The 26073-nt window shown below is 52.4% G+C and overlaps 1 protein-coding gene across 1 annotated transcript; it reads left to right on the top strand.

Moving 5' to 3' along the window:
- The first annotated feature begins 3742 nt into the window (after positions 1 to 3742).
- Positions 3743 to 25800, top strand: LRRC75B (leucine rich repeat containing 75B). The gene is made up of 4 exons (XM_072880234.1): positions 3743 to 4059; positions 8849 to 8977; positions 12175 to 12287; positions 24606 to 25800. The coding sequence occupies exons 1-4, from the start codon at positions 3802 to 3804 to the stop codon at positions 25126 to 25128; spliced, it is 1023 nt and encodes a 340-aa protein (XP_072736335.1). The 5' UTR covers positions 3743 to 3801; the 3' UTR covers positions 25129 to 25800.
- The last annotated feature ends 273 nt before the right edge of the window (positions 25801 to 26073 follow it).

Here is a 26073-nt window from a genome sequence, read left to right as displayed (position 1 = left end):
TGAGCGCTAAGAGACAAAGAGCAAAACCGCAAACCTCCCTGTGCTATCAGGTAGCTCCAGGCTGCACCTGCATCCCCATGGCTGTTGTGCCAGTTTGCTAGAGGCTACAGCGGGACTAGAGGAGGGGCAGTGAGCTAGTTAAGGATGATCTAAGGTCTGAAATGGCTTCTGTACGAGGGCAGTGAGCTAGTTAAGGATGATCTAAGGTCTGAAATGGCTTCTGTACGAGGGCAGTGAGCTAGTTAAGGATGATCTAAGGTCTGAAATGGCTTCTGTACGAGGGCAGTGAGCTAGTTAAGGATGATCTAAGGTCTGAAATGGCTTCTGTACGAGGGCAGTGAGCTAGTTAAGGATGATCTAAGGTCTGAAATGGCTTCTGTACAAGGGCAGTGAGCTAGTTAAGGATGATCTAAGGTCTGAAATGGCTTCTGTATGAGACCAAGACTCTTCAGCCTGGGAGACAGTAACCTGAGAGGGGACATAGCAGAGGTTTATCATTCGAGAGCGGCTTAGAGAAAATGCATAGGGAATGACTGCCTGCTGCCTCTTCCAATATTTAAGCTACAAAGCATCAAATGAAAACAGTGACATATTCAGAACAAAGTAAATATTTATTCACACAATGCACAGTTGAACAGTGGAACTCACTGCCATAAGATGCTATGGATGCCCAAAATTTGCTCAGGCTCAAAAAAGGTTTAGGAAAAACCCATAAAGGACTATTAAATGCAGAGATCCCCACCTCAGGAAATTCCTGAACTACAGATGGCTGGTGGTGAGGAGGGTATGCAGGAACACACCAACCTGCATCCCCCTGTTCTTATGCTCCTCGCTAGGCATCCTCTATTAACCACGGCTAATTCAGGATCCTGGGGGAAAGAAACCTGCAGTCTGATCCAGTGCAGTCGCTCTTCTGTTCCTGGCACTGACCTGAGCTCTCCCTACTTGCCCTTAAAGACCAGGAGCTGGGAACGTTCCCATTACTGGACGCTGGGATGACAACAAGGACATGTGCTTACAGCACGCAATTTGAGTGAATAGTGAGAGGGTCTCTGTTTGCTTTCTGTTTTTCCCATTTCTCATCTTAGGAGAGATTTTTGGGAAAACTAACCCAGCCATGCTGCACCCAGCTAGTTGCAGTTGGCAGCACCATATACACCTGTGTTCAGGTTAGAAGTAAGTTCATATCCTTCTGAGAGGTGCTAATATCCACTGGGATGGAGTGGAGGAATCCTCTTTCCAAGCCCCAAAGCCACAGCTTTTGGTCACTGTGAGAGGCCCCGCAGTCCCCACTCTGTCCTACCCAACAAGCTCATGAGCTGATCTGCCTCCCTGTAGAGCTTTCAGGTGCCCTTGCCACTGCAGCAAAGATGAAAGGGAAGGTGAGGATATTCCTGTAGATTGGTATCCCCCAGGTCTTGCATCCGCACGTACTGGCTATGCAGTCTCTCCTAGGGCTGCATAGGACCAGAGGATGCAGTCTCTGACAGAGTCTACTCTTCCCAAGCAAACTCCCACCTCTTCCCCCTACACGCAGCAAACCTTGTTGGCCACCTTAGCTATAGAAATACACCCACTCGCTGTCACGTGCCCTTTGAAAGTGCACACACTGATAGGACAGGATTATCTCTTCGTCTACAAAGAGCTGCCAGCCAGCCGTTCTCCTTCAGTAAAACCAAGCGGAGCATTGGTGTGTTTCTCATTAGCTCCTATTATTCATGCTGTTGTAGTGTTTCCAGTTTTAAAGCACACAGACAAGAGACAGCTGAACTGCTCCGGCAACTGTTTGTTTGTTTGTTAAGAGGATTTGATCTGTGGTGGCATATTTTCAAGCCACAGGCAGAGGAGAAGGTACCCTGGTAACAGTGCCATCCTCTGAGCTGCTTGCTTGCCCTGGTTCTCCCACCGCCTCGGAACAATGCACGCGGTCTCATCCCTGCCTAAGCGTAAACTGCAGATTATGTTTCCTTCTCCTGACTCTCGGAGATAAGGTGTAAAACAATTCAGCCACACAAAGCCATTCAGCTATTAAAGTGATCCTTTGGTTACGAACCCAGCTATTGCTGCTTCTCCTTTCAGCAGCACTCACAGAACAGAGCAGGCAGAAGCACAGATCTAAGGCAGCCTGTCCAGTTGCCAGACAGCGGGGAAAGGCCACTGCACAACCCTCCGTTGACACCTTAACCCGTTGCTCCAGCCAGGCAGTTTTTGTCCTTCCCTTTGCTCCCAGTAACACTCCTGCAGCCATAACGCTGCACCCCATACAGTGATTTTCTCTTGACCCAGCCTCTCTCAAAGTGCTCTGACCAGATCCTGAAGTCCTTACTCAGCATCTACTCCCTCCAAATAGGATTAGCCTGAGTCAGGCTCAGCAGTATCTCAGAATCTGTCGATGCTAATTTCTCTCTTGCAGGTGCTTAGCTAGAGCAGGGAGGAGAATAACAGGGAGATGGACAGTCAGGGCTTTTGTCTGATCAAACACTGAGTAAAACTCTGAGAAGAGCTGTCAGAATTTGGCCTATCATGGTTAGAGACCTGCATAAACACCGTGACAAAACTGATGTGTTGGCCAGGCTGCTTTCGAGTCCAGCCCCATTTTGTCCCTGTCTATTCAAGCCAGACTCAGGTCACCTGTAGAGTATTTGAAAGAGGCTGCGATGATGCAGAACACCCACATCTCCATCCCCATTCACGGCTCCGAGGAATGCTGAGAAGGAAAATGAACCTTGTGGGCTCTGTACAGAAAAGAGCCATGGCCATCCCCGTTCCCCCGAAGGGAGGACCCAGTGGCCACAAGAACAGATGCTTCCGCAGGTGCATCAGATGATACTTGTCTAATGGATGCACAAGGCAGTGGGAACCCCAGGCTGTTCCTATAGCTGTATGCCCTCGCATTACAGCTACCAGACACTCCTGCTCCATGTACAGGGCTTGTGGTCCATCACGGGCACCTGGGCTCAGTGTGGCAATAGTCCTGAACAGAAGTGAGCCCATGGCTCCAGCTCCAGAAAGTGGGACGGTCAGGCTGAGCCACTGGTTATACTGGGAGCATGACTTAGCTGCCTGCAAAATCTCAGTGGCTGGAGATGGGATCCAGGCTTTGTTTCTTACTATGCAGTTGGATGGCAGCGATTCTGTCTGAGGAAAAGCATGTGCTAAGCTCGCTGTGCACTGCTGGGGGAGGGAGGGATGCACACGAGGAAAACACTTCTGCCCACAGCAGGTAAGGAACGGTGCCAGCATCGTACTATCACTTGCAGACGACGGGTGGTGGGCAGAATTCCTGCCACTTTCTAGATTCGTAAAAACCCCTCCTCTGGGTCCACCAGCAGACTGATAGAAAACACAGCCCACGGAAGCAGTCCCAGCCAGATGGCGTGTTTTGAACCCCTGATAATCTTGACAACCTTTCGCAGTGTTCAGAGAGTTTGCCCAGGAAAAAAAAAAGCTCCCCGAAATGCCTGGATGCAAGGAGCGGTCCCGGCAGCATCCGCTTCTCTCTTTGTCTTCTCCACCGGGCATCTCCCGGCGGAGCAAACCCGGGAGGCGGCTCCGGGAGAAGAGGCAGCGGGGGCTGCCCAGCCGCCGGGGCGGCGGGTGCTGGGGCAGGGACCCGGGCAAACAAAGCACCCCTGGGGCGTTGCTCCGCCGGGGATCACCAGCCGGGGAGCACGGGGAGCCGGGGCGGGGCCGGCCGGGCGGGGCGGCCCGGACCCCCCGCCTCCCCCGGCACCTCCCCCGGCCCACAGCCCGGCGCCCGCCCGGTCCGGAGCGCGGCGGCATCGCGGCCGGAGCGCGGCCATGGGCTCCCGGATGAGCCGGCAGAGCAGCCTGGAGGAGGAGAGCACCGAGGAGCCCTGCGCCGGCAGGCTGGAGGGCGGCCGGGGCGACTTCCACCTCTCCTCCCTGCTCCTCCACCCGCAGAAGCTGCCCGGGGTGCTGCGGAAAGCCTCGCCGGCGCCCTACGTGCGGCGGGTGGGCTGGCTGCGGGAGATCCAGGCCACCATCCGGGAGCACAAGCGGGAGCACGCCGTGCACATCCTCCGGCTGCTTCGGAAGGTAAATGCCGCGGGCGAGCCGCGCCCCGGGGCCGCCGCCCGCGGGCGGTGCGGGCAGGGCGGGCAACAAAGGGCTGCGGGCGGTGCGGGCCGGGCCGGGCCGGGCTCTGCCGCCTCGCCCCGGGGTACGCACGGGGCGGGGAGCCGGGGTTTACGGCCCCCGCTGCTCGGCGGGGCGGGCGCGCAGCCCCCCGGGGCCGGGCCGGGCTCTTTGTGCTGCCGCTCCGCGCCCCGGCGGTGCGGGAGCCGCCCGGCTCGGTCCCCGCCGCGGCAGGCAGGAGCGGCTGCGGGGAGGCGACTCCCGCCCTGGCTCCCTGCCACCTCCCCGTGTCCCCGCCCGGGCGAGGGGCACCTGGCCCGGCTGCCCAGGGGCAGGCAGAGAGGAAGGCCGTGCTGTGCTGCACGCAGGAAAAGGGGTGTCCAAGGCTCGGCTGTCCCCATCCACGCCCCTCCGTGCCAGCCCCCGGGCGCGCTCGGGATCGATGCCCCCCCGGAGAAAAGCCTCTGCTATCCCACTGCCACCACATCCCAATACACCTGCCCCGCCAGGCTGGCCAAGATGTGTCTTTGGGAGCACCCGAAATGGTTTTGGAGAGGACCCCTGGGACAGCCTAGGCTGAGAGGAGACGTAAAGGGGTCCGTGTATCAGCGGGAGCTCGTTTCTGGCTGCCGCCATTCAGGAACAGAAAAGCCAGTGTGCAGACAGCGTGGTGCCTAACTGATGCTGAGGACAGAGCCCTGCTGCTGGAACAGAGCCATCTCCTCCATCGCTCAGTGCTACCGTCACTTTCCAGGCAAACTCAGCTCCCCCAGACTGCAGGCAACTCTGCAATCAGTAGCTCAGGGGACAAATCCTCCCTCTGATTTGGACATAAAACACTGTCAGTTCTTAGCTTATCCTGTTGCTTCATTAGATAATGACCTACTTCATCTTGGGAATATGCTGAGTTTCTCGCCATAGTGGCGAGTAACCTTTGGGCGTGAGTACGTGGGAGCAGGGACTGGCCTGCTGGGATGCTTGTACAGCCATGCCGCCAGCTGCAGGGAGCTGCATTAACAGCCCTGTCTCTGCTCTGCACGTCCTGGGTTTTACAACACATCCAACAGCGGTGGTCAATGCCCCATGCTACCAGCAAGTTGCACACTCATGGCTAAGAATTTACAGGACCAAAAAATTACATTTCTACTTTTCCTGTCTGCTGCCTTAGTGTCCACATGAGGATTGTTAGCAGCACCACAAACACCCTTCTTGCCACGCGTATGGATAGATAAACCCTCAGCAGAAAGCCTGTATGTGTGCACCGGTATGGCAGACAAAGGTTGAATAAGATTTCAAAGACATTTTTGGAAAGGCACTATTACAAGAAGCTTGTGAAGAAAAAGAGGCAACCTCTCACTTCATGAACATGGCGATGTAACATGAACAGACTTTTGTAGGGTGTGCCAGAGGCCAGAACTACAGAATGTCATTTTCTATAGTGCTCAGCACCTCTCCTTGAGACTGAAGCACTGAAATCCCCCACAGACCTTGGAGATCTCCAGAAGGTCCATCTGTGAACAGCCAGGGTTTGAATGCTAAGTCACAGGGCCATCTGGAATGGAGGTTCATTTCTAAGCTCTCCTTTCAATGCAGCCTGCCAGCTCCTTTCAGGATCAGTTAAACAGTTGGCTTCCCCACATCTGTGCTGGGAATTACCGTGTCCTGAACACTCACATTTTGTCCACTGCCCTTCCAGTTCCCCTTGTTATTCCTGGTCCCCATCTTTGCCTGTCCATGTCGAAACAGTGACCCTCTGTTCATCTGCTCATGACGGAGCAGTGGGACATGCATCCTGCAGTCACAACACAGCCTTCCTCCGCCAAGTAAGACGGGAACCCATCCAACACCACCCCAAAGCCTCCGGTTCGTTGTGTGCTCAGAGATTTCAGAGACAGAGGGCTACACCACTAACGTGTACTGCACCCTTCAACAACTGAACACAACAGTCAGCCAGGCTGGGATCATGTAATCAGAACCAGTCCTCCTCACATGTCCAGTGTCAGCTTCAAAGAGTACTACGATCAGCCTTTATTCTCATTTACAAATTTCCCTCACTCCTCAACTGAATTCAGCCCTTAGCTTGGTCCCCGGTGTGTCCTTCCTTACGCAAACTGGCTTACCTTGGCAGTAACACGCTCTCAGGAGTCACGGATTAATGTGTCCCAGGTGAGGGTCTGTTTGTTACCTGTAAAAAGAGAGATACCTTGTTCACTCTAGTGGACAGTGAGGATGTTTAACACCATACCTCATCACTGTGCCTCGGGCCAGGGTGCAAACACCCCAGAGAAGGCACAGCAATAGCGAGACCAGAATCACAGCCTCCCCAAACAAGCAGACGTGCTCAGCCAGACCGGAGGACACGGGCTCCCGATGCGTGCCTCCCGCTGGAAGGCAGCCTGCTGCTCCCAGACACAGACCTCATCCAGCCCTGCAGATGTAATTGTATCTGCCAGGGTTTTTTGACCTGTGGTCTGCAGACCCCAAAGGGCTGTGGACTGCTCCTAGGATGTTAGGAGACTGTATTAAAGTAAAGCAAGCAAGCCAGCCAGAAGCCGATCCCCTAAACAATATGCAAGATGCTAGCGTTTTAGAAGACTGCACAGAGAACAACTGCAAACCACAGGTGTACGCTCATGTACACTTGCACCGTACCATTGCACGTCACCCTGCTGGTCTCAGAAACACCCACCTGCAAAAGACGGGCCAGCTTTCCTGCTGGTCTGAGTGGGCATTGCTCAGCTGAAGCCAGGGGAGACATTAGACTTACACCAGCAAAACGTCTGGTACAATCTGATTTCCCTGTGCTGAGACAATGGCCAAGCATCATTTTTAAGATAACAGCACTAAGCCAACTGAACTGGCAAGACTTACAATATTCTGCTGTCTGCAGCCACCCTTTAGGTGGTACAAAATTTTCCAGGAAATGAGAGGGAGAGAGGGAAACAAGGAAGATGAACCAGAAGATGCCTCTGGGCTAAGAATTTATGGACTATCAACGTGAAGTGAATATTTACAGCTATATTATTTATAAAACCCTTGCAGGCAGGATTTATAATGGGAATGCAGATTCATCTTAATGGTATAGCTCCAATTGGAGGAGTTTAATTACTGCTCTGACATCCACTGCTGCATGCCCAGCTATGCCATCCTCTCGGTAGCTTTCTTCATCTGTGCCTATTACACTTGGCGTAGGAGGCTCCATTTCCCTGAAGCCTTACAGTTAAGAGAGACATTGGCGTGATGCCTTGGTACGCTCCTGGCTCACATCCAGCTGTGCGTGGCTGTCTGTCCTTCAGGAGCGATCCACTGCTTGGGTTCCTTGGTTGCTTATGGGCATCATCTGCGTGCACACAGTGACGGGGCTGTAAAGCATTTGATTTATTCTCCCCTTCTCCATCAGATCTGTAGCCAGGGTCTCTTTGGTATTGCGCTCTCTGCTCGATCCAAGCATATCCAGAGCAGGAGAGAGCGGATACAGCGCTGGCTTTGATTGCTGCTTAGGGTTAAGATCCCACACCTCTGCCAGCTATGGCTCCATCCCTGCTGGTGATCTATGTGTGTACACCCAGCTTTTTTTTTTTTTTTTTTTTTTTTGAGCTCTCAGTGCATCTTTCACTGGGTGGTGCCTGAAGTAGACATTCAGTGGAGCAGCACGAACATATGGGGCACCCATTTGCTTATTCATTTCTGCTGGCAGCAGCGTACAGAATAGGCATAGGACTTGTTTCCTCCCTCAGCTGAGCCCTCCCTGTCAACTGAATCAAACCCAGCACTATCCCCATTAGGGAGCTTTATTGTTCTGCATTTCTACTCCTGGGGTATTTTTTTCTGCCCTCAGGGTATTTTCATGTGAGTATGTGATCTCTCTTTCTCAGATGCTTTCCCTCCCTCCCCAGCTCTGTGGTACCTCCTGATTGTAATAACTGTGTCATATCTTAGATCTTAGCTTTCCTCTTAGCAAGAAGCAGCTTAGTTCTTTGCAGTATCACCCATCTGACCCCGGGGGAGGCTTTTTGTTCCCAAGGATGCTGAGGTTTCTTCCAGCATGTCCAGAGGTGCCCCATAGCCTGGTCCATGCAGGTAAGTCCCATGGACCACAGATGTTCCCCTAGCTCACACTGTGGAAGATGGGAAGAGGACTCCCCATGCCTGTTGTGTAGAGCTACCTATAAATTTACCATTACACCCAAAAGACAAAACTGCCAGTGCTTAGCACTTCCCGAGAAATTCAAAGCACAGCTAAACTCATGCTGATGGGCAGGACTTTTAGTCAGCCAGCCACCACCAGGGCGTATGGCAGTATCTAAGTATCTGAGAAAGGTTTGATTCTTCCAGAAAAGCTGAGATTGGAGAAGCAGGTTTAGAGCCAGCCTTCCTGCTTGGCTTCTTCAGCACATTCACACATAGAAGCTGACAAAACTGTAAGTTTCTCTGGAGCTAATTCTCTCTGGGCTCCAGCCAGCCTGGAAATGATATTGCTCTCACCTCCCTGCGGTAAGTGGAAACAAGGCGGTCAGTCCCTAGGCTGACTAGCTCAACTCAGCACCGCACCTCATTCAGCTCTCTGGCTGTCCACATCCCCCGTCACAGTAATGCTGGGTCAGACACAGCTGCTTCACCTTCGTTGGATAGTTTCCTGTATTGAGCAACCAGCTGGCACCTCACGGGATTTACTTTCTGGTTTCAAAACACCTCATGGTGAAAGCTCCAAGGGAGCCTGCGTATCTGACTGACCAGGTTTTTCTTGTAGGACCTGGGACTGGAAGGAACATTCCTCAATGAAGTGCTCTACAAAAACGCAACTTTCCTCAACTTGGTGGATCCCATCTCCCATGACTTGCTGATGAGCCTCGCTAGAGATCTGCAGTGTCCCAAAAAGGTGAGCCCTTCCCTCAGCTCAGTGGACGTTTTGCGATATAGCACTGATGCAAAGAGAGCCCTGATGGGTGGCTGGTGCTGGGTGGTGCTCTGCAGTTATCAGAACCAGCCAGCGTATGCCCTTGGAGTGGTAGCTTATAGATTGTTGTGCATATTTCTGTAGAAATCAGTTAAAACCACCTCAGAACATGAATGCAACTGAAGGAGGGGGTGGTTATGCACACAAAAATCAGGAATTTACTTTTTGTGCCAGTAATAAACTTGATGACAGGGTACAGGCCAGATAAAAATATACGGGGTGGATGGTGGTGCTACATTCGCTGGTATGCCCCAGAGGCTCAAAGCAGCTATCTTATGGGGGGCTTATGGGGCTGCAGAGGGGAACAGAGATCTCTGCTCCTCTGCAGGAGGAGGACAAGAACCTCTCTCTTCCCGGGCCCTTTGCCATATGCAACTACCCTAACCCAGCATGACATCCCCCGTATAACCTCCCAGATCTCCGAGTAAAGAATGGTGCCGTAAGAATATATTGCAACTCAGGGTTCAAGGAGCAAACGTGTTACGTGCACAGTATCCCTGCAGCACTCTGGCACTTTTGTTCAGAGAATGAAGAGAGCAAAGAAAGGCAAGGCTGAGCGCAGACAAACATCGCAGATATCACAGTCCCACTGCAACATCAGCATCTACTTCTGTTACCCTTTGCCACCACAAACACTTGTATTTGCAATACATCCATTTGCCCATCAGGCTTGGCAAGTGTTGCGTTTGCTTTATAAGGAGAGCAATAGAGTGAATTTCTTTATTCAAAGAGATATATTAAGTACACGCAGCTCAGAGCAAACAGCAGTGCCCTAGGGAATACATTAAGTGCCTGGTGTAGATTAGTGGCATTTCTAACCTTGTTCTGCCATCTCCTGAGGCTCTCTGATAACAATTAACCAGTCAGGTCTCAATAGCCAAACTACATTTAGCCAAAGTTCAATCATCATCATTGGGCTGCAATGCAGCCTGAAAAATCTTCTTTTCAAGTGTAATTTGTGTGCAAATATTATAAGCATCTAAAAAGGAAGAGGGTGGGTTGCAGGAGTGGTACCTCTTAACCACACTTCCCTTGGCCTCATCTCCAGCTGTTCGACCAGACCATCTCCAGCCTCGCGCTGTGCAGTGCCCTTCAGGGGAGGCAGCACGAGGGGACGTTACCCTGCTCCAGTACCCAGGTGCCTAGCAAATAACCACCTACAATTTCTATATACCTGCATATACCACCCCTCCTCTATTTTCATGTCTTATAGATGCACGTGCTTATCTGCGCTGACACATGTATCATCATATACATAAGATTTTCCCCATTCCTAAGGGAGATGTTGAGCACCTGAGCTGCCCCTCAAAGCCAACGGGAGTTTAATTAAGGGGGTTGGAGAGACTCAGCACCCTTCCCAGCACAAACATCGGCAGACCACATCCCCTCTCCGACCCTGGCTGAGCGTCTGGTGGGTGTAACTGCATTACAGGCAAGCAGGCCGAGTGCAATTCCCAGTCTGTCAGGGGAAATTAAATCAGTGAGGACAGGGGAAGGAACAGGAGGGTAATTCTCAGTTGTGAGCCAACAAATGCTTGCAGAGCATTGTGCCAGCTTCTGTGCTGAAGCCTGGTGTGCATGTGCACCCACTTGGAAAGGTTTGCTGTTGTAGGTGACAACAGGGTGCCAGTTGCAGCCTTGCCAGTGCAATAATAGTCTAGAACAAGGCACCTAAACCCAAGGGCATGGGGCAGTCCCTGTGGGGTTCCTAGGGGAGCTGGGACAGGGATCGGGGGGTGCTCGGCTGAGCACCGAGGCCGGGATCCCCCTCCACTTGGCACAGCAGAACGGCCACATGCTGGCAGCGCATCCCTGGGGAGCTCAGCTGATTCAGTGACTGCTTAGGAAAGTCACAGTGCAGCTGTTGGCCCACCGTACGGCACTTTAACCGCTTGCAATAAAGAATAAATTAGCATATTCCCCAACAGCTTTACTATATGTTTACCTATCAAATCCCGAAATGCACATGTTGCACCACAGCTGGAGGGCTGAGGAATGGGAATGGAGGTGTCTGTCAGCATTTGGAAAATACGATAGAGGCGTCAGAAATCCCAGCCTTCAGCAGCTGCCATTTGCCATTCTGCTTCACCAGAGGAAGAGAAGTGCTGTTCAAAGTCACGGTGATAGAGAACATGTGCAAAAATAAACCCGGGACAGTAGCAACCATCTTGGTGCCATCTTTTCCTGATGAGTTACTGCAGGGGCTGGAGGAAACTGCTGGCACTGGAAAGCTCCCAAACTCAAACCTCCAGGAGCAGAACGGACTGCAAGGAAGTAAGACAGAGTACGGGGAACTCGCTGGTTCCCTGTCCCGGCATGTCCCAGCTGGAGCACAGGAGGGAACAGAGTCAGGGTGCTGGTGCAGGAGGAGCAGGGATGTCCCGGGGCACATCTCCCCCAGCAAAAAGCACCTGGGAGATGGGGCAGGGGTGCTGACTGCTGAACTTGCCACATGAGGGGAACACACGGTCAGTCCAAAGACAGTATGCATTTAGAGTTTGGGAGGCATGGCAACAAGGTAATTGGTAGAAATTTGGCGTAGTCCACACAACGAGTTGGCAGCCTGTCTGCCCAGCTGGGGACGGGTGCTGCTGAGAATACAGCAGTGAGGAGCTGACACCCATGCTGTCACCGCATTGGGCTTTTTTGAAAGCGGAGATCTTTTGAAGAAAAGGGCATAGGGGGTCCCTGCACAGAGCCCTTCTCACATTCTCAGCCACCCCTGCCTTCCTGGGTCTTGCCTGGCCTAGAGCAGGACCCCCTGCCACAGCTCTAGAAAATAACCCCCTCTTCTGAGCTCCGCCTGCTCCTTGGCAGGGTGTGAAATTGCAGCCCCACTCTGGGCAGGAACACGCTGGCTGGGCTGGGGTCCTTCCCGGCAGTGCGGAGCTCCTACTGCTCCTCCTCCACCCCAGGAGATGGCATGTGGCACAGAGGCATCTCGGGCCTTCTCACCATTCCTCTTTCATCCTCGTTCCCTCTCCTCTTCACCTCCTCCCCTTTATACATTCCCCTGCTCCACTACCACCTCTGTTCCTTTCCCATCTTCCTCTGTCCTCCCCCTTGTCTCCGGTTCTGCTGTGGTGCACGCAGAGGCTAAGCTGTCCCTTTGCCTTCAGGAATATGACCCCTGGAAATCCTCGGACAGGATCTGCAGGCAGCTGATTTACCACCTAACTCCCCACTCGAAATGGCACCGTCACGGCATGCCCCGGAGGAAGTCCCAAGTGTGGTAAGCAGCCTGGCAGGGCCAGCGCGGACGGGCACGGAGGGGGATCTGCCAGGAGAAGCTGTGCTGCAGCCAAGCACCATCCCAGTCTGGCACTACTGCCCTTCTCGGAGAAAGGCAGGGCTGAAAACCTGCGTGGCAGCCTCTGCTCAGTCTCTTAGAAAACCTCAGCCAAACAGCGCAGGGTCAGTGCCAACACCCCTCGCCCTCATCTGGTTTGCTCTTTACTCCTTTTTACGCAGGCCTACAGTTCCTCAACCTCTCCCAAGTGCGTTGAAATCGTTCCCACTGAAACGGTGCTTGCACAGCGCAGAGAACCTTCCCGGCAGGGCTCGCGGGGTGTTTGGCCCCAGGAGGACGGCTAAAGCTGGCACCTTGCAGACACACACACCCATGCAGAGCTGAGCCAGCCCCCGGCTCTGCATCCCGCTTTGTCCTTGCCTATCCCAGTACAACGTCCCTGCCTGCGGGGAAGGTCTCCCGTTATGAGGCACTACCACAAGCTGACTGCCCCATTCAGCGGGAACCGCTTGGGGTGGCTGGCAGAGAGGTGACTGTCCTTCCTTACCTCCCGCTTCTCTGCCAGGACCAGGAGAGGGACCAGAGACGATGCAGAGCCTCGCACACAGGGAACCCGACTCCAGGCACGCTGGCCACAGACAGCTACCGGGTGGCAGCTGCTTTCCACTACTACAAACATATTCAGACACCCACGCTTGTTCTCTCCTTGACACTTGCTGGCTTTTCTAACCAGATAAAGAGCAATCCCTACTTCTTTTAAATCCACCCCTTCTCTCCTCATTTTCTTCGAGTAAAGCCTGTTCCTGTGACACAGATCACCAGTGCTGAAGACAACACAGAGAAGTGACTAAGAAAAGAGGAGCTCATGTCAGCCCCATGAGCTTCACAGGAATAAATGCAGGATTGGGTAAAAAGAACAGCAAAATTGGCAGCACTCTGAGAAGGGCCTCGGGCTGTCCCGAGACTTTCAGAGTCTTTGATGCATGTGCCAGCAACTTAAAATCCCCCATGGGAACTGACATTTCCATCATACCTTTCGACTGACTCCGAGGCAGATCCCCAGTGCATCTTAAGGAGTAAAATCCCTAATACCATGCTTTCCAGGCCATCTGCCTCATACCTGTAGCCCCACTTTGCCACTGAATCTGAGCCCTCTGTGACTTCCAGTGCTCTCGTCGCCAGCACCCCACAGGGCAGGGCTGTTTGTGCCAGTTTGCAGGTGGGAACCACAGCACAGAACAAGAGCGAGGGACCAGAGCTGAGCAAGTCCTTTTGCAGACCCACGCAGTTAGATGGCATTTTCCCTATGGGGTCCCGCAGAGCGCTGGAGATGCGGGATGCAGGGAGCGGGTCTGACCTCATCCCCGTCCCCTCCCAAGGGAGAGAAGAGAGGCTTAAAGATAAGAAGTGCTGGAAACAGGGAGAGCTCTAGAGAGGGTGGCTGTCTCCATTCCTTTCCAAGCTCCCTTTTACTGAAACCTGGCCTCATTCTGGTTTTCCAAGGGAGAGATCCCTCCCTGCCACCACCCAACTCAACCCTCTGCCCCCCCACTCCTGTTTGCAGGCAGAACAAACCTTCTCCAGCTGGAGAGTCAAACTGGAGGTGTTCCCTCCGATTGCACAGCCTGGGGAGAGCAGAGGACTGCCTGCTGCAAACATCACGTACTAACAACACAGAGAGCAGGTCTGTGGCCAGAGGAAGAGCTCTGGGCCCCGTCAGCCCCAATCCCACACAGAGGGGCCGGGCCCAAAGTATCGGCCGGGTACAGAGCATCTGTGAGCACAAGCAGGGAGAGGGCAGCAAGGCAGCGTGCGAAGGAGGGAAATATAGGTCTAAAATGAGTGGCTTTGCCTGGCAGCCAGGGCCAGCTGCAAGGTGTTACATAAGGTACAAAATAATTTTGATTAAATATTAAACAGCAGAGCTTCCTCTTTTAAGACTGGAGAGGAACTGGTTTGCAGTTTGTGGCCAAAGGCGCCTGCAGAGCTGGCGTCCGAGGCCGCTGCAAGAAAATGGATGTGGCCAGTAGCAGGAAGGCAAGAAATAGCTGCTTCATTTGGAGATATCGGGGCCTAATTTTGTCCAACCAGGCTGGTTTTACCTGGTCCGAATTCTCCACTTCCCTCTGTCTGCTAGTGAGAGTATTTTACTATAATCTCTGTCTCTGACCCCATGCCCTTGGCTTGCACCCTTCCTGCCCTCAAGGTCCCGTAAAAAGCACGGGTCTAGCAGCAGTACTTTGAAGGCACTTCTAAAATCTAGTGGGGATTTGGGACAGCAGGGAGGAATCGGTGCGTGGAGACCACATTCAGGAACTGAATTCTTCTCTCGCTTTTGCGGTCTCCTGGGCTTTGGCTTCTGGCTTTCACAGAGCTGATGCAGGACCCCCTTGTTCTCTTTTGAAATGAGATTTCTGCTTTCTGGCAGTATGTCAGATGGGCCCAGGAGATAATTAACAAGCCCAGCCATACAGAGAGCTTAGAACATCTGCCAGGTTTTAATTACATTTGGGCTGTTATGGAGATGTGGTATGGGAGACGGAAAGGACCTGCAATACTGGAGCTGGATCGCGCATCGGGTGTTCTTCCCCACCGCCAAACAGCAAACCAGCAGGTCAGAAACTAACTGTATTTACGTCCCCATCTACTCTCAGTGGGACCCAAAACATCCAGCAAGTACAAACCCAAGCCACCCATGAACTCATAAAGCAGAAAGGATAAGATACATTTCTTCAAGCACTCCTGTTTTGATACACAGCAATGCCAGGACATTGGGAACTGTAAGTTCTATTAAGAGCCAATCATACTTCCACCAGGCAGGAATAATCTTATGCTATTCATGCTATAGAGCCCAACCAGATACTAAATATTCACAAAGAGACTAGGTCAGCAAAGCATCAAATGGGAGAGCCTCCAGATACACACAGACACGTTCCTCTAGACCTCCTTAACCACAAACCTGCTCCCCACTAAAGCCAGAGGTCCCACCTGCTTCCACTACCACCTTAAACACTGATGTAGTCAACCCAGGGCTACGCCTGCAGCAAAGGTGCAACGTGCCTTGTGCAGGACACAGTGGGCTGCTCTTTATCCTGTTAGCCATTCCTCTAAAGAGCTACCGACAAAAGTGACTGTAATATGGCACCTGGCCCTGAGTCTGGGAGAGAAGTCAGCCCACGTGCTATTATCGGCTGAATGCCCCGGGCCAGAAGCAGAGGCCATACAGAAACATGGAAGGAAAAAGCTTATTGCAGCACAGCGGACTCAACGCAACAGCAGCTGAAGCAAGGAGGAGAGATCCAGCCCAGGCTGCGTCTGTTCTCTCTGCTTGATTAAACTGTCAAAGGCGATGCTGGGAGGCAGTTTGCCCTCTGCACCCATGCTAGTGCGTTCTTGACAGTGGCTGTCTGCCTTGTACAAGGAAGGGTTAGCAGCATCAGCTGTGCAGCCACCCAAAGAGACTATTTCAGCTGCCCAGCTGATACTCAGACAGGTTTGCCACACTGAAAGCAAAGGGTTCAATTCTCCTTTCCTGCAGAATCCTCTCTCAGGTCTGCAGCTTCCAGCCAACAGCCTGCACCCCACCTTGCAGCTGACCCGGCTTGGGTCGGCCGCCTAACCAAACAGTTGAGTTCTTGGGGGATTTTCTGGGGGTTTTAAAACTAAAAACTCAAAAGCTGGAGGATAAGATTTCTACAGCAGGGACCAGCACGACTTCACTGCACAATTGGCTGTCCCTTATGTCCTAGCGGGAATTCAGTTTTAGCACCATTTTACATTTGTATAGCTCACTCGCACTTAATGAGCAGAATACATCCTGGAGTGTTGTATAACTCCAGCTTCACTTTCTCATTAAATTGACATTTATAGTGTAAAGAGTAATGGATTAAGAAATGCTCTTCTCCGCAGACATAGGCTTTTTAGGCTATCAACACCACTTCTGTGGTATTTTGACAGATGCAGAATTTTTGGATGTTATTAATTCTTGTTTTCAGAAATCTTGAGGATTCCTTAATTCAGCATTGCAGGAGAACTACATGTTCTAGTGCAAGTATCACCATCTGCATCCCTGAATCCAGGGGTGTATTACTTTCTGAGGGCAAAGCCACACTGGACTGCAATTCAGAGCGGAGAGGGAGAAGGGTAGAGGCAGCGTTTGTCTGGAGAGCTAGACCACCGCCTAGTACTGCAGTCAAGCAGCTGTGGATTACAACTGAGCTGTCTTGGCAAAGCCACGTCAGGGAACCTTATGTCTCTTCCACTTGCATCGTCCCCAGAGCTGGCTACTTCAGTGTAACTACTTCCTTTCTTGAGTGCAAAGGGTCAAACCTGAATCCACAAAACACGCAGGCAATAAACACAGAGTGATCTTTACAAGCAGCGTGTTCCTGACACAGAAAAAAACCCCAGATTTTTCACAGTGACTGGTTCTGGAAGAGCAAAGGCAGCTGTGTGCATGCAGTAAATAACTCCCAAAGTGTCTGCATCTAGGCTTTCCTTTCCACAAGTCTCAGCACAGTTTTACTTTGCTCATCTGAGCGAATTTCATTTTGAAACATCTTGGCTAATCCAAAGCTGGGTGGAGAACAGAGCATCCCTTCTGGGCTCATTGCTCTGTTCCTCAGATATTGATGTGCATTGCTCAGACATTGCGGCATTAGATGCACTTTTAAAATGCAATGAAAGCACCCGTGTCTAGAAGACTGCAAGGAAACAGCTCTGAAGGGCTTTGGATCTTTGGGTTTTGGTTTTTTTTTTTCCCCTTGAAAACATCACTCAGGGCTGCAGATGACAGCTCTGGCAGATTAGATCCTAGCCTTCACATGGCATGAGGTGAATATTAACTAGAGCTTCACGTCACCCTTATGCAACAGGGTGAATAGGCACCATCATTCCTGCTTTAGAGATAGGAAGCCAAGTTAGAGAATACCAGTTGGTTAACTAAAGCCACATGGCAATAGTCATATGGGAGTACAGGAACTGCCCCACACAATGTTTTCAAGAAGCTGCTGCTCACAGAGATGTCAGCTGGACAGACACGAGCTGGTGAATAAGTTGTGGAGGGAGGCAGGAACTGTCCCCTCCCCTCATCTTACAGTGCAGAGAGACCCAAACAGTACCCATCATCAGGGTTCCCAGCAGCACCAAGAGGCAGGTGCCTCTGCAAAGGCTGTTGGTGGTAGAAAGGGCCATCCAGCAGCTTGACACTACCCTGTCAAAGATCAGAAGGAAAAAGTCCAATAGAAGCAGGCAGGAGAAGCAGGACACTTTGACAGAGATAGACAATGAGTGAAGTAATGGAGGCTGGGTGGCAGATGGTAGTTAAAAGGAATCAGCAGAGACCTTGTGCCTTCGTAACTCTTACACAGTTGAAGACCTGACAAGAACATAGGCTGATACGTGACATTTACAGTGAGGAGGTAGCATTATTCCCTGCTTTGCTAGGATGGACCTAGATAAGGAGGGGAAACAACCAGAGGTCTTGGATGGATCAAGCGGCAGAAGGAGGAAGGCCAAGGGTTCACAGCTCTCTTGAACACACCTTCAGGGACAGAGTGAAGGTGACAGCAGAGCCAGGAGGAGGAGAGGCACTCAGCTGCATCATCACCTACAGGTATCCATGTCCTACTCCAGCTGCAGAGGGAGGGTGGTAGAAGAAAGGGACCGTCCTTCTCAGGGACGGGATGCCATCCAGAGGGACCTGGACAGGCTCAAGAAGCGGGCCCGTGTGAACCTCATGAGGTTCAACAGGGCCAAGTGCAGGGTCCTGCAACTGGGTCAGGGCAACCCCTGGTATCAATACAGGCTGGGGGATGAAGGGATCGAGAGCAGCCCTGCGGAGAAGGACTTGGGGGTGCTGGTGGATGAAAAGCTGGACGTGAGCTGGCAATGTGCGCTTGCAGCCCAGAAAGCCAACCGTATCCTGGGCTGCATCAAAAGAAGCGTGGCCGGGAGGTCGAGGGACGCGGTTCTGCCCCTTTGCTCTGCTCTGGTGAGACCTCACCTGCAGTACTGCATCCAGCTCTGGGGCCCTCAGCACAGGAAAGACACGGACCTGTTGGAGCAGATCCAGAGGAGGGCACATAAATGACCAGAGGGATGGAACACCTCTCCTATGAGGACAGGCTGAGAGAGTTGGGGTTGTTCAGCCTGGAGAAGAGAAGGCTCCGGGGAGCCCTTATTGCAGCCTTTCACTACTTAAAGGGGGTTTTTAAGAAAGATGGGGACAAACTTTTTAGCAGGGCCTGTTGCAATAGGACAAGGAATAACGGTTTTAAACTAAAAGAGGGTAGATTTAGACTAGATATAAGGAATAAATTTTTGCAATGAGGGTGGTGAGACACTGGCACAGGTTGCCCAGAGATGTGGTAGATGCCCCATCCCTGGAAACATTCAAGGTCAGGTTGGATGGGGCTCTGAGCAACCTGATCGAGTTGAAGAAGTCCCTGCTCTTGCAGGGGGCTTGGACTAGATGACCTTTAACAGTCCCTTCCAACCCAAACTATTCTGTGATTCTACCCTTGCGCTCCCTTCTCTCCACGGTGAAGGATCTCCCCACAGTTGATCAAAAGAACTCAGGTGCAAGGATGAAGATGCAACTGAGGGACTTCTTATGGAAGTGGCCTGCTTGTGCACTGCCTCCATCTTCGCAGAGGCGCTGGGCCCAGCCTCAGAACAGCTTGGGCTGGGTTAGTCTAGGTCAGTGCTTTTGAGACTTCTCTTTCCTCTTTCATGTCTCACTAGAGGCAGCTGAAGCCAGCCCTGCACAGCAGCACCCTGTGCCACAGGGAAGCAAAGCAAGCAGATTATGCTAAGTAGGCAATTAAAAAGCCCAGAGTCCATCCCCTAAATCACTGCTCAAAGAGCAGAAGCCATCCAGACATGCCTGTCACTAGGACCTATGCAAGGAAGAGCAGCCAAGAGATACCCGATTCACGGCTAATTAGCCACTACTGGCAGTGCCTGTTAACGAAGGAGGGGATGCACAGTGATGGGAGTCTCTGGCATCAGGAAAATTTTACATTTGGAGGCAAGTTAAATGTAAAAATAAGAGGGGGGAGGCGGAGAAAGCTGGTAATTCCCCAGAGAGACAGGCAGGGACTAGCGGGCATCCTTCATTACTGAAATCCTGTCTGATGCTTATCATCTCCTCCCAGCCTCTCTCCATGTGATGGAGACAAGGAAATGAGGCTGGGACTTCAGGAACCTGAACCTTCTTGGGCTGAACAAGCTCCTCCAAACCCCACAAAGCTAACAAGAGATCAAGCACCGCTGCAGCTGCTGCAAGTCCCACCAGAGCAACAATCAGGAGCCATTACACCCCTTCCCTGCAGCCAAAGAATTTAGCTGATGAGCAAGAAGTTGAAGGGCTTCAGTGCTAATAAAAAAAATGTGCTGAGCCCTCGGCTTCATGGACTTAAAGAAGGACCTGGAAGAGGGCCTAAGGGTTAGGTGCCTTGGGCCAGGTCCTAGAGACAAACAACTAGCAATTCATTTCAGATCTCCTAATTGTTTCATCTCAAGACAGCTCTGAATTTGCTTACATTAGCTGAGTTCCCAGGAGGCAGGAACAGTGACTGAGCCTGATGTGGGGAGAGGAAGATTTTTATCCCAGAAAAAAGGCCAAGGGAGGCACAAGATGGTTTCATCCCTTTCCCAGCCCACATTTCTGATTGAGAGATAGGGATCCTTCTTCCCACACCTGCAGGTCCCTCAGACCCCTGCGCTGCCTGGGCTGATCCTGCGTGGATCTCACATGCCCAGGCTCACGGGGCAGCCTGGGGACTGCTGGCTAATGCCCGCTGAAGAGTAGAGTTGGCACCTAGGGAAGGGATACGTGGGAGAAAGGCCAGACCCCAAGGAGGGAGTTGGGAACGATGCAAGGAACAACCTGTTTCACGCGAGAAACAAGGAGATGTACCTAGAAGACCTCTCCTTCCCTCAGGGGGGCTGGACTAGGGCTGCGAGCAGGGCGCTGATCCCTTATACACAGGAGGGCGGGCAGGCACCGTTCCTCACTGGGTGCTGCATCTGGCTCCAGGCAGGCAGCAGGGGACAGGCTGCTGATTGCCCTTGCTTAATGTTTCACAGGATTTCTCGCTTGCAGCCATTTCTCCAGCATCTGAGGGAGTGGGGGTTTGTTTCCTCTCTAAGCTGGCTGCAGATAATACAAACACAGTCTGCTTCCCTGCGTCCAGGGTCCAGATCCTCGTTAGATGCAAATCCCCACAATTATAAATCCGCACACAGCACCAGTTGCGGTAGCATTAGGTTAATCCAGCCTCCAGTGCTTTGCAGTCCTCTGCCCACAAGTCCCATGGGCATCAAGAACCATGTCGCTAAGTAGCTGCTTTGTCTCGCACACACAAAAAAAAGCTTCTGCAGCTGAAGCAATCTTTAAACCTATTTTACTTGCAGAAATTAGGGGATAATAGATGACCCATTTCCCTGGAAATAAACCTGGCATTTTCTCAGCTGCTGCACAAGTGTCTGAGAGCTTGGGGTCCTGTGTATCGTGCCTCCCCCTGCCCCAAGAGAAATAGAGCTTAGCAGAGCTCCAAAAAAAAAAAAACCGGTAAACCAAGTATCAGATAATTCAGAGTAAAGCATCTACCCACGTCTCCCTGCCCCTTTTCTGACAGCAGATATATTTACCTCTAAAGCAATAGAGGAGAAGGAGTAGTCAGCTATTCCGTGCCCTGCTGCAGAGATGGTATTTAGCTGCACAGGAACACCAAGGAGGCGAGGAGGAGAGCTGCCAGGGTTCAAAGCACGCGTGAGGCGTCAGGTCTCACGCTTCAGCACTTCCCAGAGAGCTGCAGCATTAGGGGCTACATCCACCGGGGCAAGGCTTCTACAGACAGCCCTACAAGAGGCATTTTTACAGGCAAGAGAACAACTTAAACACGGGAGGAGCCCACAGTGCTGGGGCAGGAGGCCCAGAGTCACCCTGGCAGGTACCGCAATGAGGGCAAAAGGAAGCAGCAAAAAACACAGGAAAGGAAAGAAAAACAAGGCGGCGAAGGAGGGAGGGAGAGCCCTGGCACAGGGCAGGAGGCTTTAAGCACATTCCGCCAGGAGCAGTCCAGTCTGGAGAATCAATTACGGGAAGATAATTTGTCTGCTTGATTAAAGCCTCCTTGGGGTATCGGCTTGCTGCTGGGCGGGCGGCAGAAGGTACCCGCTCTGGTCGGAGCACGATCCGTGACTTACTGCTGCAGCGCCTGCACAGCAGCCAGCAGGCGGGGAGCCTTCACGGGCAGAGACAGACCGGCGTCTCGCTTCTGCCCTTCTGGCATTTCCCCTCGCTTATCACCGCCCGCACGCCGAGCCCAGCCCCTCACAAGGGGACCCCCGGGGCCGCCCAGACCCGCCCCCGGGAAGCCAGAGCTGCCCCCGCAGCCGCGGCAGCGAAAGCGGCCCCGACGGCCGGGGCGCGGCCGGGAGCGGTGCCGGCTCAGCCGTGCCCTCCAGCGGTCCCCGCTCCAGCCGGTTCCCATCCCAAACTGGGCGCTCGAAGGCTTGTTCCTTGTAGCTTTGCAAGGGGAAGGTCAGAGGAGGCTTTGCGCAGTACGAGGCTTGGGGCCGGGGGGTGTTCCCACGTTTGTGTCTCCTTTCTGCCCCCCCAGGATCTGCCATGGGCTGACGGCACCAAGGAAGAGAATTTCCAGGAGCCACAGGCTGCGTTTGCAAAAAACAGGCACTGAAGTAATTACAGGCCTGCTTCTATGCTTGTTTATCTTGTATTCCCCCACACCCCCAACATAGTCTTGTTCTAAACCGATACAGGCCAGAGGAGGCTTCCGTCTCATCTCTTGCACCAGCCCCTACTCTATATAAGGGGCTATTTCCCCTATTCAGCCAGGTTTACACTCAAGATTAATTTCTCCCTGCTTAATCTGACCAATATGAATGCAGACCTCCACTGTGCATTTGATGCTCAGTTTTGCTAGAACAAGTGCTCCATATCAAACACCCGGATAAAACATCTAGCACAGCTAAAGGGATAACGTCGTGCCAGGGCAGACCTGAGACTCTCCCAGCTTTGAGGCCAGTCCCTGATAGATTTTATACAAGTCGAACCCTCTTTTATGGTAGATTGTGCTACACCACTGCCAGCAGTCGGTGACAAACTGTGCAAAAAAACAAAAAGCACACATTGTTTTTCCATGAGAGTTGAAGAAATACAGCTCCCAGGCAGGCTGGGCTGCTAGCGAGCATCCCTTGGACTACCAGGGAAAGAGAGGCCAGCCCAGTGCCATCCAGACTGCAGCAGAGACCTGCACCGCTGCTACGAGCAATGTGGTTGATTAATTCTTCACAATCCTGTCTCTGGGGCCCCGATATTGCGGAGAATCTTCAAGAGAAGGCCCTTTGGGGAACTCACGTGTGTGCTTTCAGACCAATTATAATTCACCAGTACATCAGTCTCTGCTGTTTGACAGCACAGACGAGTGCTGCCCCCCTTGCCCCTCCTGTGATCCACTGAGGAGTAGTCTGGGTCATGTAAAGTGTAAACATTTAGTAAGTAATACATAAGGCTCTTTTAAACCCTTAGGTCTGAATATAAGTTATTCCATGCTGTTATTACCTCTCTACCATGAGAGCTTATTGGCTCAAATGCACGCTTGCAGATACCACCTCAGCCTTGCACAGTGAATTCCCACAGGAAGCACAAGGACACACACACAGAAGTAGCCTGAACAAAGCGCTGCTAAACCTAGAGCAGGAATTTGCGGGCTTGAGAATTGACAGGGCAGGCCATGAGGTCCTTCCACCTCATGCTCCTACAGGGAAGCACGGCTACGGGTTTGCCGGTGCTGAATGTGTCCATGAAGGGCTGTTGCCTGCACTGATGCACATTTACTCACTTGTATTATCACATGCTCATAGGGGATTATTAAGGACCAAAATTTTCAGGATGCATGAACTGCATATGTAAAGCAAAGCTGTAGAGGCAGCGTCACATCCTCTCCACAGCTGCAGAAGGGCCTGGCAATGCTAAGGCTTGTAGGGACATTCTCACCTGCCACGGGAGCTCCTGCGGTGCTGCAGCCTCCTCCAAGGAAATTGCATGTCCCCATGTACCCATTGCTCTCAGGGACTGGCTGTGCCACAGGTGTGCAGGACGCTACAGAGAGCCAGATAGGAAGAGTGGGGACCTTCAAATTGGTGGTTAATTCTTAACCCACCCTGCTCCTCCCAAGCTCAACAAGGCACTTACAGTCCCACTGCACACATGATTAATGACACTAGTGGGCATCCTACTAGGGCTCCCATGGCCTTAAAGCTAGATGTGTCTGAAAGGACAGCAAGACTAATATCACTTACACTAAGGGATTAGGTTCTCATATGTTACACCAACACACATTTCTACTCAGTCTTGCAACATATCCCCACCAGCTCCTATAGCCCACAGCTCCCACTTCTCACAGCACTCTCACAAACCCACAGCCCATCATAAAACTCCACATCCCACTCCCTTTGCGCACCCAACAGCCCCACAGCACGGCTTTGCCTGCCGTACAGCTTGCCTACCTCCTCCTCACTCCACTTGCCCGGCAGACGGCAAAAGAAATGGCTGAAACCATCTCTCTAGATTTCTTTTAGCACCCTTATGCCCTCCCCGCCTCCTCACAGCTGCAGCAGATCCCAGATGATCTGCTGACCACAGAGACCCAAACAGGCAGCCACTGGTGCTGCTTACTGACTAAGTGCTGCTTGGGAAGGCTTTTAAAGGGACATGCAGTGAATCCACTCCTGGAGTGCAGTTTGCCTATAGATTGTTTTCCTGATAAAATACCCATTTCTCAGCCTTTTAACACTGCTGTCCTCTGCAGTAGCCCTGCAGCACAGTCTGTTTGCAACAGGCCTTGGCATTTACCTGGAGAGGTGGCACACAAACAGCCCCCACACAGTGCAAACCAGTGCACTGGGAAAGATTCCTTGCCTTGGTTATTTTTGCTTTCCATGCATGAGCGTCTGTACATGCGCATACAGACAAACCCTTTGAAATATGCTAGTGGAAGACACTTTAGCATCCTACGTTTAGCCAGTTCTGGCAAAGTTTATGTGTAAGTGCTGAGAATATCCTGGAAAGCCCCAGGACGCAGTCTGCCCAGAGGCGTGGTGCAAACCTGGTGCTTGTTTCCCAGATGAGCTCCATTAACCCTTTGCTTAACGTTCGAGCCCAGGTTCTTAATGAGTTCTCCCCTGTCCCAAGTGATCTGTCACTTGGGTGAGAGACGGATGAGAGTGGTCCCCTTAACGATCTTTCTCTCTACCCCTTTCCATCATTAGCCTGAAGACCAGCCTGCAGAAGAAGGTGAGCCAGGACTGCATGGATTTGTCAGGGATCCCCCTGACCATGCGGGATGTCCACCGCATGGCCTACTACCTGCAGAACAACGGCGACCACCTCACCTCCGTGGACCTGAGCTTCACCGAGCTGAATGACGACATGGTGCGCCTGCTGCTGCCCTTCCTCTGGGCACTACCCAAGCTCACTCACCTTTCCCTCAATGGCAACCGACTGACGCGGGCGACCATGAAGGAGCTGACTGACACCATGAAGGACATGAACAAGTTCCCTTGCCTGGCCTGGGTTGACCTCGGCAACAATGTGGACGTCTCCTCCATGCCGCAGCCATTGCTCGTGGGCCTGCGCAAGCGCCTCAGCCAGCAGACCACGCTGCCTACCATCTATGAAGCGCTCGACTGCGACTCGGAGATCTCCAGCGGGCATGAGGGCAGCCAGCCAGAGGATGAAGCAGCAGGAAGCACCCCGCCACATGCTTTCTCTCAGCAGGGCTGCGAGAGGTGACTGGACAACAGGCTGGCACTGGCACACTGAAGCCACCCCAAGGAGAAGTCTTGAGTACAAGCATCAAGCAGAGGGCCAGCTATACCGGCTTCCTTTGGCTCTTTCCTCTCGCCTTCCCTGACATCTCCCCCCCACTTGCTGTGAGACAAAAGCCTGTCGTCCCCCCACGACGTGCTCCACTCCCTCCCCTCACTGCCAAACCCATCGCCCACGTTCCAGAGAGGAACCAGTGACTTACAGTGAACCTGGTGCCCAGGCAGGGTCTCACTGGAAGACGGGAAAAGACCTGTCGGAGTCAAGAATATCCTCCAGCAGCCATTGGGTTGAGGGAAAGGGTTGGGGGGCAACCTAAAACAGAAACAGGCTTGTAGTTTACTTCCTTTCTTCCTGTTCCTATGCACCTTGGAAACCTTGGGACCTGCAGCCTTGAGTGTGACAGGAGGTGCCCCAAGAGCCTAGCTGCTGTGGAGCTTAGTGGAAGGGCTCAGAGGCCAGAGCTGGAGCCCGGCAGTGTGTCTCCCTCTTGTGTCTGGCTCCTTTTGTTTTGTTTTTTTCCTATTGTGTGTTTTGTATTAACGTCTGAACAAAGGGACTTGGTCAGAGACCATTGGATTGCATAGGCTGGGGCGGACACATGGCTTGGAACTGCAGCATCAGGATATTTGCTGTGTGACCGGGGTGAGAGGGAGGGGAAGGAGGTATGTGTTGGTGGGAGCATGGGGGATGGGATGAGTTGGGATGGGATGGGAGGAGAGGGAGGGGGAACAGTCTTGTGGATTAGCAGGATTGGTTTCAAAAACTGTGCTTTTGTACTAAAATTACAAGTTCCAAGTGAAATTGAGGAAAAGCAGACAGCTAAGCGCATAACTGTGGCACTAGAGGAGCAAGCAGTGAACGTGCCAGAGGTGGGCACTCCCCAAACTAAAGCGCAAAGCTTTGGCTCCT

This window comes from Ciconia boyciana, chromosome 15 (genome assembly GCF_034638445.1).
Source record: "Ciconia boyciana chromosome 15, ASM3463844v1, whole genome shotgun sequence".
Classification (NCBI taxonomy): domain Eukaryota; kingdom Metazoa; phylum Chordata; class Aves; order Ciconiiformes; family Ciconiidae; genus Ciconia; species Ciconia boyciana.
This window is presented reverse-complemented; position numbering and strand designations above follow the sequence as displayed.